The sequence below is a fragment of the Pan troglodytes genome, chromosome 1 (genome assembly GCF_028858775.2).
Source record: "Pan troglodytes isolate AG18354 chromosome 1, NHGRI_mPanTro3-v2.0_pri, whole genome shotgun sequence".
NCBI classification, from domain to species: Eukaryota; Metazoa; Chordata; class Mammalia; order Primates; family Hominidae; genus Pan; species Pan troglodytes.
Window position 1 is genome coordinate 131,279,821 of NC_072398.2, and position 19,057 is coordinate 131,298,877.

Sequence of the window (19,057 nt, forward strand, 5' to 3'; positions counted from 1 at the left end):
CTTAACCACTATACTATGCTGAATGCTGATGTTCCATTTCCTTCTTCTAAATCAGTAATTCAGGAGCATTTAGGGAAGAAGCAAACAGCTTCCTAAATTTCTATAGCTCCATAATGGTAATACAAAAAGGTCTTACTATATATCGGATTAACAAAAATGCAATTCATTTCAGATGTCCACCTAAAAACTTCAGTTTTAAAAGTATCAAAAATAAAATTTTGGCATGTAAAGATGCAAACTTCAGTTATTTTCCTGATGGCATCAAAACAAGGTATCGTATAAATGCCCTTTTGCTAAAAGTTTTATCTTTTAGAGCAGTGCTTTCAAACTTCAGCCTTAGACTGTTGATAATCATCCAGAGACCTTGGGAAAACACAGATTTCTGCCCACCAACCCTACTCTCTCTATGTCCAGGTTTGGATTTGGGAGGTTTGGCATAGGGTCCAAGAATCTGCATTTCTAACAAGCTCTCAGGTGAGGGTGACACTACTGATGTGTGGAATGCATTTTGAGTGGCACTGCTGTAGTGCTTTCCTTTCGACCTCCGATAAGTTCATTCATATTACTGTGACATTAAAAAAATACCATTTTACGGCCGGGCACGGTGGCTCACGCCTGTAATCCCAGCACTTCGGGAGGCTGAGGCAGGCAAATCACAAGGTCGGGAGTTCAAGACCAGCCTGACCAACACAGTGAAACCCCGTCTCTACTAGAAATACAAAAATTAGCTGGGCGTGGTGGCGGGTTCCTGTAATCTCAGCCACTCAGGAGGCTGAGGCAGCAGAATGGCTTCAACCCGGGAGGCGGAGTCGGAGGTTGCAGTGAGCCGAGACTGTGCCGCTGCACTCCAGCCCGGACGACAGTGCGAGACTCTGTCTCAAAAACAAAAAACAAAAAACAAAAACAAAAAAAACCATTTTAAGTCTAGAAAACATAAAACTGGAGGTTACAAGGCTTGACAACAAATAGAGGAAAACATCAAGACTTCTACAAGACTCAGACAAAGAACTAGCAATGCCTTCACTATGGAAGGCATAAAAAGGTTATAACATTTTTAGTTTTGTTGAAATAAATTAGCTAATGCTAAAGATAACCTGACTTGTAATATGAAGGACTAGAACTTAGTGACTTCAAAGATTTTCACCCCTTTGAAATTTTATGATCCTATTAAGTGAACATACAAAAATAAAATAAAAACTACCTAAAGAAAATACAGCTCCCAAATGTTAAGAAAAGATGGACAAGAAGGAAAGTTTGAAGAGCATGTAAAAGACATTCAGACATAAACTTGCAGTACAACACTTTAGAGGCTCTCCTACCTGGCTTCTACATAGCGTCCAGTAATCAGCAGTATACCTCTAAGTGCAATAAAAGTATCCCTTCCCCAGCAGCGGAAAATACCAGAAGAAAAATGAGGTAAGCCTAACAAAAAAACACAACAAAGTAATATGTTAATCATAATAATACACACAAACCTATGAACTCCATTACTATAGAACAGTTACTCTAAACCTGGGGTACAAGGCAGGCACCTGCAAATCCTCTAAAACCCTCTAAAATTATTTGCAAAATGTATGTCTATACTTATGTTAACTTCTGTCAAATGAGATTCCATCATCTTGTCAGATTCCTAAAGGAACCTATGACCTAAAGAAGATTAAGAACCAGAGCTATAGAGAGATACTTATCTAAATTGAGGTGTGAATACACAGATAAACTTTTCTTCTTTCTGAGAGAGGGTCTGGCTCTGTTGTCCAGGCTGGAGTGCAGTGGCACAGTCTTGGGTCACTGTAACCTCCACCTCCCAGGCTGAAGCCATCCTCCCACCTCAGCCTCCCAAGTAGCTGAGACTACAGGTAGACACCACCATGCCTGGCTAGCTTTTGTATTTTTTGTAGAGAATGAGGTTTTGCCAGGTTGCCTAGGCTGGTCTTGAACTCCTGAGCTCAAGTGATCTGCCCAACTTGCTTTCCCAAAGTGCTAGGATTACAGGCAGGAGCCACTGTACCTGGCCAAACTTTCTTTTATAAATTAAATCTAAAGAGTAAAATCAGAGATCAAATATTTAACACATAAACACTAAATATTAATTATATATTTAAAAAGACTCTACCTTGAACTTAAGGACAATAAATAAATCTAAACATGAAATTATTACCTTAATGATACCTAATTAAGTATATGGAGTCAACATTTGAGCACTTGAGTCAACATTATCAAATTTCCCACGAATTTAAAACAACTTAAAAGTGTTATATTCTGTACACAATATGTACAATTTTACTTGTCACTTCAAGTTATCTGGCACATTAAATCCTTCATTCTAGGTAATTGGAGGTTTTATATACAAGATAAAATAGTATGATTAATGGTGCAATCTAAAATTTTACTTAAAGATTGAGTTTGGTTTCTTATAAAACAGTAAGGTCAGGAATTCGAGACCATCCTGGCCAACATGGTGAAACCCCATCTCCATTAAAAATACAAAAAATTAGCCAGGCGTGGTAGTGGGTGCCTGTAATCCCAGCTGCTTGGGTGGCTGAGGCAGGAGAATTGCTTGAACCCAGGAAGCAGAGGTTGCAGTGAGCCGAGATCATGCTATTGTACTCCAGCCTGGGCAAAAAGAGCGAAACTCCGTCTCAAAAGAAAAAAAATTATGCCAAAGCATAAATATAACACATATTTTGGTTAGGGGAAACTGAGGACAAATAAAATATACACAGCATTCACTTATAACTATCTTAAAAGCACTTAACGCTATCTGAAAATTATCTTGTTTGCTATCTGTTGAATGCATATATCTTCCCAGTAGGAAATAAGACCTATGAGTAGAAACCTCATCTACCTTGTTCACCAACAAGTATGTATTCATCGAAAATTGTAACTGTATATAATATATCCCTATAAATATTTGATGACTGAAATAAAAAACAAATATTAAAATGTAAATTGAAAAGTGAAAGAATTTGACTAAGATAAAAGAAAGTTTTGGCAATTCCTGAGTGTACTTCACAATTTAAGTTTCTGTTTATTGGGAATCAGACGTTAGTTTCTTCCATTAAGAAAGATAAGAATTAGACCTTTTTCCTACCTATGTTGTCTCCAAAATGACGGTACAAAATTTCCCCAAATACACTGTGTATTATTTATTTATGATTAATATGGTTTATATATGGTTGATATATACATGATATTAATTTTGATGATAGTGATGACAGCAGCTAACATATATATAGCACTCTGTGCCATACACATTTCCTGGTACTCTGACCCATTTAATTCCTTGTATGAAACATGAATACAGGTAGATTCAAAGGTGAGTCTGAATCGGTATATCCAAAAATATATGCGGTCTGTCTTTGTGAAAAAGTCAAAACTATAAAATCTCTAGCACTATGTATGGAAATGTTTGTATTAACTTTTTGACCTCTAAGAGTACACAACTAATAGATTCCATATCTTCTAAGTGATTTCTAATTTGTCAATTATTAGAATAGGCTACAAATTTTTTTTTTTTTTTTTTTTTTTGAGACAGGGTCTCCTCTGTCACCCAGGCTGCAGTGCAGTGGTGTGATCATAGCTCACTGCAGCCTCAAACTCCTTGGCTCAAGGGATCCTCCTGCCCCAGCCTCCTGAGTAGCTAGGACTACAGGTACATACCACCATGCCTGGCTAATTTTTTATTTTTTATTTTTTTGGTAAAGATGGGGTCTTGCTATGTTGTTCAGGCTGGTCTTGAACTCCCTGCCCCAAACGATCCTCCTGCCTCAGCCTTCCAAAGTGTTGGGATTACAGGTATGAACCATTGTTTTTAATTGCTGTTGTTGCAATACTATAACCAAAGGAAGACATCCCCAATCAGTTTAAAATGAACCCCAAAAAACCTATCTGCAAATCTGAATACAGTCCTATTTTTTACAAGTATGGAATAGGCAAAACACTCCCTTGGGATGCTAGGAGCAAATATCACACTTCTATTTGTATTTGTTTATCAACTTAATTTTTTAGTTTTTATTTGTTTTATATCGTACCTGAGAAGTATGTCAGATGTAACAGTTTATATCAGTATATCGTTTAAAGTGTATATTTTGAAGATGTTTAACAACAGCAGTACACAATCAAAAAGGTTGAAATTACTATTTTTTGTAATGGGTTCTAAAAAGTAGGCTTTAAAACCAAGTTATTTACATCAATGTTTCCTTTGCCCCTATGGCTAAGGTCAGTTTCATGAGCATCTGCATGGATTCATGAGGGAACAACGGGTACCAGGAGATCAAACAGTCGAGTGAAAATCTAAAAACACAATTATAGAACTTAAACAACGTTTTATGAATGTTTCATGAACATTTTTAATGGAAAGGTAATTTTCATTTTAGTTGTTGGGTATCACTAAGTCTTTTTATCTGGTCTAAGTAGCTGCAAATTTAAGGGTAAAAGAGGGAATTACACAGATAATACTATTTCTTTCTTCCTGTAACTTGATATTTTTCAGTTTAGTTTGGAAAGTTCTAAACTTCAGTCACCTCAAATACTAAGTACTTTCTAGAAATATGCTTGAAATGTATTAAAAAGAAAACAAAAGCCTGTCCTTTAGCCTATTTTGCTTACTTGAATTTGTTACTTGATTCAGGTTTTAAATCTAGTTGGAATAAAGGATATTTATTCAAATGTTGAAAGCATTTGATTCCAATTAGACACATGATGAAAATTATTTAACATCTGTTTTGTTTTATAATTTATAGGGACCTTTACATGACCTCTTGATAATTACAAGATTGGGTTTATTTTTTAAAATTGGGGGAAAATATAGAAAAGAGAATAGTAAAATAAATTTGATTTAAAAAAACACAGAATGTCAAGAGTTGGAAAAAATAGAAACATGAAGAAAAGAATCAGCTAGCCATAAAAAACACACATAAATGCCTGGTGCACAGTTATAATTAAACAGTAAGCATGGTTATTATTTTTATGAGTGAATATCTATGAAATGTACTAAGTGGTAAAATAAAATCTTGAGTAGCATTACAAGCTTTTAAAAAATAATCATTTTCCTATAACTTTTCTTCTGCGAATACTATTGATTTACATATTTTAACCTTGTACATAATTCCTTACCTGCAGCTAGAGAAACACAACATTGCTCCTTTTCTTTTGTGATCTCATTTAACCTATAAGGTACATCCATTAGGGCAGGTGAAAGAATTGGCAGGGAAGGGAATTTTCCTACTCCACACAGTTGAACTGAACCCAATGAAAGGTGTTTCACAAAGGTTGAACCATTCTGAACAAAGCTGTAACAAAAGTGATTGAATTTATTACTTGTAGAAATACAACAATTTTTAGCAGTTTTATTTTACTTGGTTTCTTTCCTTCAAATGATTTTTCTATACAAATCTATAACAATAGTAATATTACTTAACATTTTTAAAAATTTGGTTAGATTTCAAAACTGCTTTCATTTCACCCATTATTTTAGCTGGCTTACAGTCCACAGATGGTTGTAAAACAAATGGTAGAAATGAAAGTTTGTTCTTGTGAAATTATGTCCTAATCAATTTGGTGGCTCTCACGAGTACACTTAAATTTGTGGTTTCATTTTAGGGAAATTCATCATGAAAGGCAAATTTCATTCATAGTAATAGTGGAATTTTTTCTCCTAATTGATGAAAAATTAGAAAAATTGTACATGTAGATTTCAGAAACTTTATCAATTAACTCAATAAGTCAGTGAATACATAGAAACAATATAAAACAATATTCTTATCAATGTTTTATTAGCTTTTAGAACAGATTTTATAATATTCAAGTTTGTTTCTGTATGCTACACAGACTAAAGGATGCTAATAAATTTACTATCCACCTACAAGCCTTTTCAGCTCTATGACAATTCTTCATGGTTTGGTTTTTTAAGAACATGTATGAAGTGACTCTGTATATAGTTTCTACACAGATATGTCCATTTATTCAAGCTTTGTTGGATATACCTTGACATCTGCTTCCATGCTGTATCCAGAAGAGTGGTATATGCACCAATTAATATAGCATCAAAGTAACATGGGATAAGGTAACGTGGGATCTGCTTCAGGTAGAAGAACATAGCCTGCAACCATTTACCAACCTGTAATAAAAATAAATTTGAAAGTTAATTTGGTATGTGTACAGACTAGGTGTGTTTTTAGAGGTAAATCTAAATGTGCAACTTTATCTAGGAATCAATCTATAAACCCGATTTCCATTTATTACAACTGAAAGATGATGAAGGAAGGAGGAAAATGGTTCAGGTTAGAAAACAATGTAAATATTATATATAACATGGTAATATTTATTATTATGTCCTTGATTTTTTGGGACGATAATGTAGCTCTACTTACTTCAGCAATAGTTCCTGATCGTGAAATAAGCCGGTTACTGACATAGTCAATCATCCAATCTCCAGATCTCAAATTATTACAAAAAGGATGCCCCAAGTCATTCTTTGGTCTTATTTCTGCCAATACAGACATTAAACCTGAAAATTCAGAGACATGTCATGCTGTATTATTGGTAGCATCAATTTGTTCCTATATCCTCTAGTCCCTATTCTGCTAGTCTCTATTCTAGTGATTTGGGGTGAATACGTATTAGAGGCACACACAAGGGCTGCCCAGTCCACAACACTGCTTAATACAGTTGGAGATAAGTATGACAATACTGGCTTGAGCCAAGTTACAAAGGCATACTGAAGGGGACTACTGTCACAAGAGATATAAAGAGCTTTTCAGGATTCATAACTTCTGGGACTGGTCTTATTCTTTTGGATTTTAATGTTATAATATTCAAGGGTAACTGGCATGGCTTCCCTGCCCAAAAGCATCTCAAGAAAGAAAAGTAATAAGCCTGTATTTTTTCATGTTGAAAAGTAGTGGGTTCATCAATATTCAGGCTAGATTTAAGGAAATCATAGAACTGGTTTCAGAAAGAGCAAGAACACCTATGGAGATAATAAGAATAAAGCATGCTTTGGAAGGAATTGTTAAAATTTAACAGGAGGTACTTAGAACTAAGTGAAGTATCAAAATGAGGTATATATATATATTTTTTTTTTTCTTAATCCTTCTAGTCTTCAATTAGAAGCATTAGAATTTCCCAGATTTTATTATTTCAATGATGCTACCTTAAAAATTATATTGGCATCACTGACTTCATTTAGACTAAATTTATTTATCTATTTAGAATTGCATGAATTTTACTAGGTATGTAGCATGTTTTGAGAAACTAAAAACTATATAAATTTAAGATAAAGTTCTTTCCCTCAAGGGGCTCACAGTCTCCTTTGGGGAAGAAAGCTTAAAACATAAAGATGTTGGGAAACAAGACTATAAAATAATATTCTACATATGCCCTAGCATTTTCATGGACAGCAGATAATGCTCAGTAAATGTTGGTCTCACTGTTGAATAACGGAAGGACATAAGGAAAACAGTGTTTTAGAAACAGATCTGATGATGACCAATGGAATGGAATGATTTGTAGATGAGGTAACAAGATTTGGAAAATTGGTTAGTTGGTTTTGTATATAGGACTTAGTCCTAGAATAGAGTGAAAACTGTGGTAATAAAAAGGATATGGTGTACCCAACAGAACATGGAAAAGAATCCACAAATCATAATGACTGATTGGATACTGAGGATGAAAGGAGCAGATCCAAAATGGATTCCTGGATTCCAACATGACTAGATATACCGTATTATAAGGAGGGAAATACATTTTGCTTAAGGGAAAGACAGGTCAACAAAGTAGTTAAATCTAATTTAATCTGAGGCTCCTATTAGCAGCCTGCTGGAAATATGTGGGCTGCTGAAAATATTAAACAATCAGAGGGAAAAGGGATTGGTATAAAGCAGCAAAAAATAAACAGGTAAAGGCAATTCTATTTAGAAAAGATAAGAAGAATCATTTCATTAGAAAGATAAGGAGAATTAGCAAAGAACCAAACTTAACTATAAGAAAGACAAAGGCTAGAAAAAGAGCACACACAAGTCTGGTCTTTGTAGTGAACTAGAAGTAGTTTAACAACTCAGAGTGAAAATGAAGTAGATAATTACTCAAATCTGATAACATATATACCTCTTTTAAAAATTAATTAAATAAATAAATTTATTTATTGTTTGACACACAGTCTCACTCTGTCACCCAGGCTGGAGGGCAGTGGCATGATCATAGTTCACTGCAGCCTCAAACCTCTCTTGGGCTCAAGTGATCCTCCTGCTCTGGCCTCCCAAAGCATGAGATTACAGGTGGAAGCCACCATGTCTGGCTCACATACACTTCTTTCTTACTCATAGCACAAAACATTTTGTATTAAAAATGAGAATATTTTAGAAAAAAAGATCATAAGTCCAAAAAGTCTCAAAAAAGTTTATTGAGAACTGCTTACGTGCTTGGTTTTGCAGAAAGTATAAAAGCTAAAAGACAAGAAGCATAAAAAAGATAAAACTTAATTCTTCTTTCTGAAAGTGTGCAGCCTTACTTAGTGTGGTTTTAAGGCTAACAATTTCCAATTACTTAATATGAATTAGGTGTCATCTAATGAGCTGTTCACATGTATTAATTCATTAATCCTAACCATAATCCCTGTGGTAGGTACCATTTTGCAGGTGGGAAAAGTAAGCCATAGAGCATTTACTTCAGGTTATAAAACTAGTCAATGTAACCCAGGAAATCTGGTTTTAAAGCCTGTTTCTTAATCACAATGATAAAGATTCACAAAAATCATTATACTAACTATCAAAATAAGGCAATATATTTCAAGGGCCAAGTAAGAATGGTGTCTGGAGGACAAAGAAATTACTGTAAAAAGCAATAGTTAAAGAAGGTTTTATGAAAGATGCAAGAATTAAATTAGTCCTTAAAGATAGGTTAGATGGAGAAAGAAATAAAGAGTTGAACAAAAGGCATAAGTGAAAACTATATGAACCAGGAATACAGGTGTGATAAAGCAAATTTCCTAAACATCTAAGGAAATATTACCAACTAGATGAATAAAACTGATAAATATTTAATTCCTTTAACTCATCTTACAACTACTGTATGTTTTACTGTAAGTTCTCTTTACAGGATAAAACAAATATGCAATAAAATATATTTCCAATTAGATTTAAAAAAAGGTGAATGGATTATATTTACAACCTAATCCCACTTGGGGCCCAAACAACAATATTCTGTTTATTATATAATAAACCAGGTCAAGAAACATTAATCAAGGTCCAAGTATACATAAAGAGCTATACAGACCTTAAGGAAAGAGATAGAACTAGTATTTCTAGGTAAAATTTATTGGGTAATTACTTTGTGTTACATCCTGTTTTCAGTGTTTTATGTGAATGATCTCATTAGTCCTCACAAAAACCTTCTAAATTAGATAATATTATTCAAATTTTATAGAGGCAGAAATTGGCACACAAAGAGGTTATATTACTTGCCAAAGGTCAATCAATGAGCAGAAGCAGAGCCATAACTGCAACCCAAGGAGACATACTCTGAGCCTATACTCTATGTCTGTAAAGAAGACACCAGATGACCCTAAAAGAAAAACACAAAGCTCAGCTATCCTTCTATTTGCTTACCTTGAAGACCTGCATATTTAAGGGCTGACCAGTTTGGTATGTCATAGCACCCTCCACCATCTTCCTTTTCTTCTGATTCACATCGGTAAAGGATCTGATTTAGCTCAGCCAAAGTTAATCTGGAGGCAATACTAAGAATTGGAAAATAAAGATAACCATATATTGAAGTTTCGCTTGTTGTCAATAGAAACAAAAGAAGAAAATCTGAATTACAATCATAAAATGTCTTAGCAGTGTATGTTTTAGGAACTCAGCATTCAAATAAACATTATACTCATACATTTTAAGTAATTATTAAAGGACAAATTATGAAAAAAAATTCAATTAGAAGCAACATTACTCCCAAACCAAGGAAATAATCAAGTACCAAATTGTACTGATTAGAAGTATGCTGGGAAAATATTTTGGCTTCTATATCCTTTATCTTATAAATCTGTTTTTTAAACCTTTCTAGTTTGGACTTAGTGTTTTCCTTCCTTCCTTCATTTATTTATGTGTTCTCATCTGATTTCTCTCCTTTATATTCCCCTAAGTGAGACATCAAGAACTTTTTATGCTAGTTATTGTATACTAAAAATACTTATCAGAGGATCACTAAAGGAATAAAAAGTCAAAGTTAACTGCCTAGGAAATCACATGCTCTCTGCCTTCATATTTCTCTCCAAGTCCCTTCCTTTCTCTTCTCTAAGGTTGCACTGCCCCTCAGCTTGTTTATTCAAGAAACCAGGATTTTTCTCAGATTAAGATGCCTCCTGATAACTGTCAGAGGGAAGACTATCATGGCCTTGATTTCCCTTTGTTTGGTTAGCAGTAAGACTGTATAACTGACCACACCTGAATACAGCTGGAACTGTATTTTCTTGTGCTTCTATAATAGATGCTCAGGTAATTTCATTTTACATGACTGCCATTTTATGTGAACACATATCCTCTTGAATGTGTATCTTTCTTTCTCATTTAGTTCTGGCTCAATTTAGAAAATCATTGTCATCTGTGCTTTGTTCTCTCCATATCAGCCTCCCTCCCCAGAGCTAGTTTGTGAGTCAAGCCTGAGTCAAATCACTCAGAAGTCTCAGTATCAACTCCATTCTAGGACAATATTTTTCAATAGCCAGTGGACTCCTTGCCTAAAAATTACCTGGGGATCTTATAAAACTGCAAATTTCTTGGCCTTGCTCCAAAATAATCTGAGCAGGTCTGAGGAGGAACATGCATTTTACAAGCAGTCCATCCAAACACAAAGCTGCTTCATCACAGATTTTTTGGTTAAGAATGCAACTACTTTATTAAGAATAGTTTGAATTAGGAGTTAATATCCTTAACAATAAAAAGTCTTACAAAACAACAAAGAAAGCCGAACACAATAGCAAAATGGGGTAATACATAAAACAACACTTCAACAAATAAATACAAATGGCCAATGAACAAAAGAATTTAGCTTAATATTTAAATTACATGAGATGTTATTTTTAACTATTTTATATTTACCAGTTTGATTAGTAACAGCTAACACTTATCAATCACTATGTGTCAAAAACTGTTGTGTTTTACTCAAGTAATCTGTAAGAAAGGTACTATAATTATGTCTATTATAAATTCTCAAAGATCTCTTTTTTTTTTTTTTCTAGAGACAGGGTCTTGCTCTGTTGCCCAGGTTGGAGAGCAGTGGCACAATCATGGCTCATTGCAGCCTAGACCTCCTGGGCTCAACTGATGCTGATGCTCTTACCTCAGCTTCCTGAACAGCTGTGACCACAGGTGCATGCCACAACTTCCAGCTAATTTTTTAAAAACATTTTGTAGAGATAGGGTCTCACTATGTTGCCCAGGCTGGTCTTGGACTCCTGGGCTCAAGCAATCCTCCCACCTTGGCCTACCAAAGTGCTGAGATTATAGGAGTGAGCCACTGCACTCAGCCAGGTCTTACTTCTTATAGCTAATAAGAGTCTGCAATGGAATTCAAACCCAGTTAGTCTGGTTCTATACTCCATGCCCTTAAACACTACATTATAATAATATATACTCAGTATTGGTAATGACGGAAACTCTTGGATAGAGCTGAAAGTATTAATTATTATAATCTTTCTGGAGAAAATTTGGCAGGATGTATTAACAGCCTCAAATATATGGATATAGTCTAACCCAATGGTCCTTTTTGGCACCAGGGACTGGTTTCACAGAAGACATTTTTTCACAGACTTCTGTGAGGGGCATGGTTTTGGGATGATTCAAGTGCATTACATTTATTGTGTACTTTATTTCTACTATTATTACATTGTAATATATACTGAAATAATTATACAATTCACCATAATGTGGAATCAGTGGGACCCCTAAGCTTGTTTTCCTGCAACTAGACAGTCCCATATGGGGGTGATGGCAAACAGTGGCAGATCATCAGGCATTAGATTCTCATAGGCAGCATGCAATCTAAATCCCTCGCAGGGACAGTTCACAATAGGGTTCACGTCCCTATGAGAATCTAATGCAGCCACTGATCTGACAGGAGGCAGAGTTCGGGTGGTAATGCGAGTGATGGGGTGCAGCTGTAAATACAGATAAAGCTCACCTGCCACTCACCTCCTGTTGTGCGGCCTGGTTCCTAACCGGCCATGGACCAGTACCAGTCTGTGGCCCAGAGGTTGGGGACCCCTCGTCTAACCCAAAACTTCCATTTCTGAAAATATTTATACTAGTACTAATGATGGCAAACTATGAGCATTTACTATGTGCCAGGCATTGTATTAAGTGTTTTATAAGTGTTATCCTATTTAATTCTTACAAAATTTTCCAGATGGGAGACTGAGATGATGAAAGTTCTAAACAATAGATCCAAGATCATACTGACAGTAATGAAGCTAAAGTTAAACCTAGGTCTAAACCTCAAAACCTATATTCTTCTGTAGTATGCAGAAACATCTAGAAAGGGAATAACTAAGGATTCATGTAAAGATGAATGTACAAAGACATAAATAATAGGGAATAATTAGAAGCAATCTAGATGTCCAAAAATGGAAATTGTTTAAATAAATTATGGTAAAGCCATAAAGTAGAATAATATGTTGACATTTTTAAAAAATGATGTGGTAAAGGGTATGAGGTATGCAACTTAGTCTCAAATACTTCAGAGAAATTGTGTGTGTGTGTATACAGAGATGCATGCATGTGTTACGTATGCATGTAGGCATGTGTGTATCTATATCTATAGAGAGAATACACATGTAGGTACACACACAAATTATAAAACAATAGGGTAAAATGTTAACAACAGGTGATGCTGACACTGCTGGTCCTTGGACCGTACTTTGAGTAGCAAGGATATAGAGGACCCTTAAAACTGCTTAATTCAGTCTAGTGGTAACTTACTTATTAAGGTGGCAAATCTCTACCAAACAAGGCATACTTACGAAGCAAAAGGAATTTTTAATATAGGATCTGCATTGTCAACAGCTAGGCTGCCAGATTTAAAGTGAGGACTGAATTGTGTCAGATGATTTCGAAGAATTCCAACAGCGACTTGTGCATGTGGATCAAGACTAACTCTGAAAATGTTAATTAAAAAGTGGTTAATTTTTAGGAGTAATTTATTCAAATTTAACAGGATATGCAAACTATTTTAAATATAAGTAAAGTCAACAGTTTGAGCTCAATTAACATACCTGAATATAATAACACTTCCTGGAGACAAGTTTTCAAATTCTATTTCTTGAATATATTCATTGGGCCCTTTTGTGGCAACTCCAGCTTGTTTAACAATTTTACTTTCATTAAGCTTGAAAAAAAGTACATTAAAAAAATCCATTCAACAAATAGTTCCAATGTTCTTAAAATGCTAAACACAGTAGTAAGATGAGAGTCCCAAATACCTGAATATGTTCTCTAATTTCTACTGTGATATCTGGTGTTCCATTGATTGAATTCTCATCCTTCCTATAAGGTTTCGTGTTTCTCTCAATAGTTCTAGCTTCAAGAACTACTTCTTCAATTTTGCCTAGGAATACATAAAAACATTTTAACAAAATTTCATATGGAATCATCCAAAATTAGGAAGGCTAAAGTGGTTTCAAATCATTTAACTTAAAGTTGAAAACAAATTATCAGTTACTTTTTTTAGAAGTCTGAAAGTAGATGATTCTACCCAAGGTGTATTTTCACATTTGTAAAAAAAATTACAGCTTAGTTAACAAAGCTTTTTTTGAAGTAGAAACGTATCAAAATAATAGCTTAGCTCTAGGGAACAACTTCCTAATTTTGAGCAGAGAAAAGCAAATCACTTGAAAGGCTTACATTTTTTTAAAACTTGGAATATTTCGGATACAAAAAAAAATTAAAAACCCAAGTTCTACTTCCTCACTTAAACTTTACAAATACAATAAAGCCTCTGTGTACCCATTCTTCACTTTCAGAGGTAACCTCAATTCAGTTTGGTGCTCACTACCCCTGGCATTTTCACTACACATGCCTGTTTCCTTAAACAACATATATTATTTTCCCTATTTCCAAGTTTTATTAAAATGAATTGAAGTTATATATATTTGCAACTTTCTTTTTATTGGTCAACAATGTATTTTTTAGATTCATTCACACTGCTGCATCAGCTACAGCACATTTACTTCAAATGCCAAATAATATTCTACTGTATGAATATACCAAAATATATCTGTTCTATTAAGGTTGTCTCTAATTTTTCTCTATTATAAATAATGTTGTAATAAATATTCTTGTGCATATCTTCAAATGGAAATATATGAAAATTTCCCAGATATATACCTAGGGATAGAACTGCAGGGTCAATGGATTATATAAAATTTCAACCTTACTTTAAATAACTTAAGCTTTAAGTCATTAATCTGGCAACAGGTAACAGAACCTTTTGATCTAGAAATTCTACCTCTGTAAATATACACTAAGAAAATTGTTTAAAAGAAAAAACAATTATCCTTAGTGTATATTTAACACTTAGTAACACTACTAAACATACTATAGAATATTTAAAAGGGCATAATAACATAACGTATGAACATTTAACAAAATAAAAATCACAATTTTGCGGACTGAAGTGGAAATGTTTTAAGAATGATCCGTCACCAAAACAAAACCTGAGATAATATTGTACACAGTGATTGTTGTCCTATAAAACTGAATACGTATATTAGCAAAGATCAGATAAGGATAGTGAATATACATTTGTGAACAATTAAAGAAACTTTTAGGTATTCAGGTTGATAATTTTTAAAAACAGGAACTATGCATATTCAGCAACTAGCAACCAATATAGAATATGATGATTTTTATAGGAATTTTCATTTGGTCAATCAATCAACAAACTTTGCCAGCTGCTGCATGAACAGGAGCATGCTATGCTGTAATATGCCACATATAATAGTAAGTAAGACAATAAAATACACCTATCCAGAAAAAAATCAAGTAATATTAAGGACATATCTCAGGGATGTATTTTATAATTTTTGACTCTGTATGCTAGAGGAGTACATAGAGACTATAATTGCTACATGTTCAGAAGAATCACTGAACAAAGGAGGTGCAACTTTAGACCTTGAAAGACCCAGACAATTCGCATAGTATTTGGGGAGAAGTAAAAATATCGATTTGGCTGAAATAGTGGACTGACATAGGGCTAGGATGGTGGATGAGAATGGATTATGAAAAGCCTTAAACATAAGGTTATATTATTTTCCATTTTAGTTCGCATGTTTGTATGTATGTTTGTGCATATACACACACAAAGACATTTATACACATATACACATATACACTAACACAAATATACATATTGTTCTGCTAGAAGAGAAATAAATGTTCATTTTACACAAATTAGGAAATAAAATATAAACAAAAATATTTCACAACTCAAAAAATGTTAACATTTGAAAGTATTTCTGTCTAGGTTTCGTTCCATGCAGTAAAAAATATAAGTTGCCAAAAATTTCTTTTTTTTTTTTTTTTTTTTGGGATAGGGTCTCACTCTATCACCCAGTAGAGTGCAGTGGTGGGATCTGGACTCAGTGTAACCACTGCCTGCTGGGCTCAAGCGATCCTCCCACCTCAGCTTCAGGAGTAGCCAAGACTACAGGCATGTGCCACCATGCCCATCTAATTTTTTGTACTTTTTTTTTGATAGAGACAGGGTGTTACCATAATGCTGAGACTGGTCTTGAACTCCTGAGCTCAAGTGATCTGCCTGCCTCAGCCTCATGAGGTGTTGGGATTACTGGTGTGAGCCATCATGCCTGGCCAAGTTACCAAAAAGTTTAAATTCTTTTTCTCAAATACGTCCACAGTAGCACTGTGTTATAATATATATGATATATACATGATATATAACCATAACATTACAGTATAATTTAATATAATAATATAATACAAATACAGTAACAATTTTTAGATTGCATTACCAGGGATGCACATTTGAGGCACTTCCTTGCTGTAAAATGAAGTCTTGGGATTCCTGAAAGCAGTTCTAGATACAGCCACAACAGACTGATGGATGCTAGGTGAGTGTCTTGTTACTGCCACTATGTCTTCATCAACTTGATCCACATACACCTGAGAAGCAGAAAGAACAACTAGATTAGCTCTCAAACTGGAAAGACTTACTCTGAAATTGAACCTGAAGAAACAAATTTAATTATTTCTTGCCTGAATAAAACCCTTGGCTCCAAGCTCCTGATGAAGTTTATTGATAGCACACCTGGCTGCAATAATGCCGCTTTGGAAATTAACTTCACCTGTGTTTGAAGGCAATGCTTCAGGATTCCACTTGGTGTAAAACCGTTCTTCAGAAACCACTGAAATCTGGACAAAGGTAAAATTCAGCATGGATACATCTTAATTACAATGAATTTTTTTTTTAATAAAAATGCCCAAAGTTGTTGGCCATGTAGGTTTTAAGAAACAACATATAAACAAACCTGATGAGGCACTAATTCATCATAGCCTCTTGTACTTCCACTAGCACAACACGCCATAGAAACAATTGTAGTACTTGGAAGAGCATCATACGCTGATCTATGCTAGAAGACAACAACAACAAAGCAAAAGTTTGCTTTCCTTCAAATGCAAAGTGCTATTCTATAGCATAATGAAGTAAAAGGATAATTACATAAATAAATTCATAAGGTAAATTAATTTGCTTTTAAACAAGTAAAACATTCTGAAAACTATGTATTATAAATCAGTTATAAATCTAAGACACTATTTTGAAGTATATGGGTATGATTGTGACCAAGTATCAGAGAGTTAAATATCAAAGCATTTAGCAAAATAAGTACATGAAAAAGATTAGGTGCTTACCACAATAGGACACTCATTATCATGCGTAATATCCATAAACAGGGCATGTGCAATAGCTGGCATTAAAGGCCTCAAACAGGGCTGAACAAAGGATCCAACAGGTTCTCCTCCATATCGGTAAACTAATCTGCCCTCTTCATGACTATTATATGCACTCATTGCCTCTGCAGAGCATTACAGAATAGTTTAACAATCTTCATTATTTATGTCCAGGAAGAGATTAGATTTCTTCTCATAAATGATTTTCAAAATAAAGACCACATCAATATTATAAAAAATAAAACTGCTTTAAGGATTTAAACAAATGTCTACTAGTTTAAGTGACAAAAAAGTTTTCCCCATAACTTAACTGGAGAAATGGCTCATGTAAGGAAAAGGGAACATATGTTGTTTACTGGGATGTAAGCTATATAAAATTGATTATAAAATATCTAAACATTACATCATATCTCCCAGTAGAAGATGAAAAACAGGTTTGCATATTTTCAACAACAAAAAATGGTTTTGTTAGTGAGTCTTCAGTTCATCCTACTGGTCTTTCAATTTGAAATGAGGTATCTTACCCCAAAGTAGAAATTTATACTGATAAAAATAGACTGAGTTATATTAGAATATGTCATACAAAGTATTTAGAAGAACATTAACTGTGTTAAAAAATTATTAAGCATTGCATATGAAGCTATTAAATCCTTTAATCTACTTAAACAAAAGCTAAAGTTTTAGAGGGAAATACACTCCAACAAGCCTACCTCTTATTAAGGAACTAATGCCCAGTCTAGTAACAAAGACATTGTCCAGATCTTCACTTCCTGTGAACAGTTCAGCTACTACATATAAATTGGGTTGCAAATTCCTAGCAGCATCCAACATGTACTGTAAAAAGCACAGTGACAAATGTAACAAATAAATGTAACAGAAAGAGAAAAGCAAGATAGGAGGAAGGAAAGAGACAAAAGGAGGCATGGATTTGACATAGAAAAATATGCAGCAAGATATCAAACATACCAAAACACATAGAAACAAGAGAATTTATCAAGAGAAGAAAACGGTTAAAAAGGAAGATTAGATTTTGCAAAGATATTGAGACATGAGAGAGGAAAAGAAGAAGAAAAATGTTAGTTTCATATTACTAAATGTAGATCATAACACTACAATTCTGTTAGGTTTTCCCCCTGTTTTTTTGTTTGCTTATTTATTTATTTATTTATTTTTTGAGACCAAGTTTCGCTCTTGTTGCCCAGGCTGGAGTGCAATGACATGATGTGAGCTCACCACAACCTCCGCCTCCCAGGTTCAAGAAATTCTCCAGCCTCAGCCTCCCGAGTAGCTGGGATTACAGGCATGCACCACCACACCCAGCTAATTTTGTATTTTTAGTAGAGACGGGGTTTCTCCATGTTGGTCAGGCTGGTTGCAAACTCCCAACCTCAGCTGATCTGCCTGCCTCAGCCTAAAAGTGTTGGGATTACAGGCATGAGCCACCGTGCCTGGGCCTGCTTGCTTATTTTTAAAACTTTAATCAGACCTAATTTCCAGGTGGTTGACTAAATAATTATTCATAAATTCCCTGCTGGTGAATTACTTAGCTGTTGGAAAGATTAGATTTGTCTGACCAGACTGAAGCTAGTTTCTCCTACAGATGATGATAAATAACTCTTAAAAACTCTTACACCTTACAATTTCCACTTGTGTGATTTACGTTTAACACTGGTGCTATCTATCTAGCTGTTTATTATAAACACTGGTTTATAATAAAAAATCAGATTGGTTCCAAACTGTTAAACACAACATTTGCACAAAGATTAATAAAATACTTGAAACTCTATTAGCTAACAAGTAGAATCCTAGATTTTGTAATTTAAAATTAAGTAAATTAAGTTTGAACATTCTTTTCTGCCATGTAACAATCTTAGAAGCATATTTCTTTTTGCTGTTGCTAAAAGCACAATAAAATAAAGCCGTCATTTTTTGGAACTAAACAATGTTCTACCAGCTTAACTAATATTCACTAAATCCCTCCAAATCAAATCAATTTTTCATCATAGGACTTGAAATATATACATTATAATACTGCTTTAATATTATAGAAATAGACAGTTTCTAGGTAAGCACACATTTCCAAAGAACACCTAAGTGAC

General features: G+C 34.2%; 1 protein-coding gene across 4 annotated transcripts in view; it reads right to left on the reverse strand.

The window, feature by feature from the left end:
- Positions 1 to 19,057, reverse strand: part of AGL (amylo-alpha-1, 6-glucosidase, 4-alpha-glucanotransferase) — a 73,911-nt gene that overhangs the window by 26,193 nt on the left and 28,661 nt on the right. For all 4 annotated transcript variants that reach the window (XM_016923141.4, XM_001159352.6, XM_001159400.7 and 1 more), the window contains exons 13-25: positions 17,669 to 17,792; positions 16,920 to 17,083; positions 16,538 to 16,639; positions 16,266 to 16,421; positions 16,022 to 16,172; positions 13,472 to 13,596; positions 13,265 to 13,377; positions 13,013 to 13,147; positions 9,606 to 9,736; positions 6,372 to 6,508; positions 5,985 to 6,118; positions 5,116 to 5,291; positions 1,320 to 1,422 (exon numbers count right to left, since the gene is read on the reverse strand). In XM_016923141.4, coding sequence (XP_016778630.1) covers positions 1,320 to 1,422; positions 5,116 to 5,291; positions 5,985 to 6,118; positions 6,372 to 6,508; positions 9,606 to 9,736; positions 13,013 to 13,147; positions 13,265 to 13,377; positions 13,472 to 13,596; positions 16,022 to 16,172; positions 16,266 to 16,421; positions 16,538 to 16,639; positions 16,920 to 17,083; positions 17,669 to 17,792 — 1,751 coding nt within the window. The remainder of the gene's footprint in view (positions 1 to 1,319; positions 1,423 to 5,115; positions 5,292 to 5,984; positions 6,119 to 6,371; positions 6,509 to 9,605; positions 9,737 to 13,012; positions 13,148 to 13,264; positions 13,378 to 13,471; positions 13,597 to 16,021; positions 16,173 to 16,265; positions 16,422 to 16,537; positions 16,640 to 16,919; positions 17,084 to 17,668; positions 17,793 to 19,057) is intronic.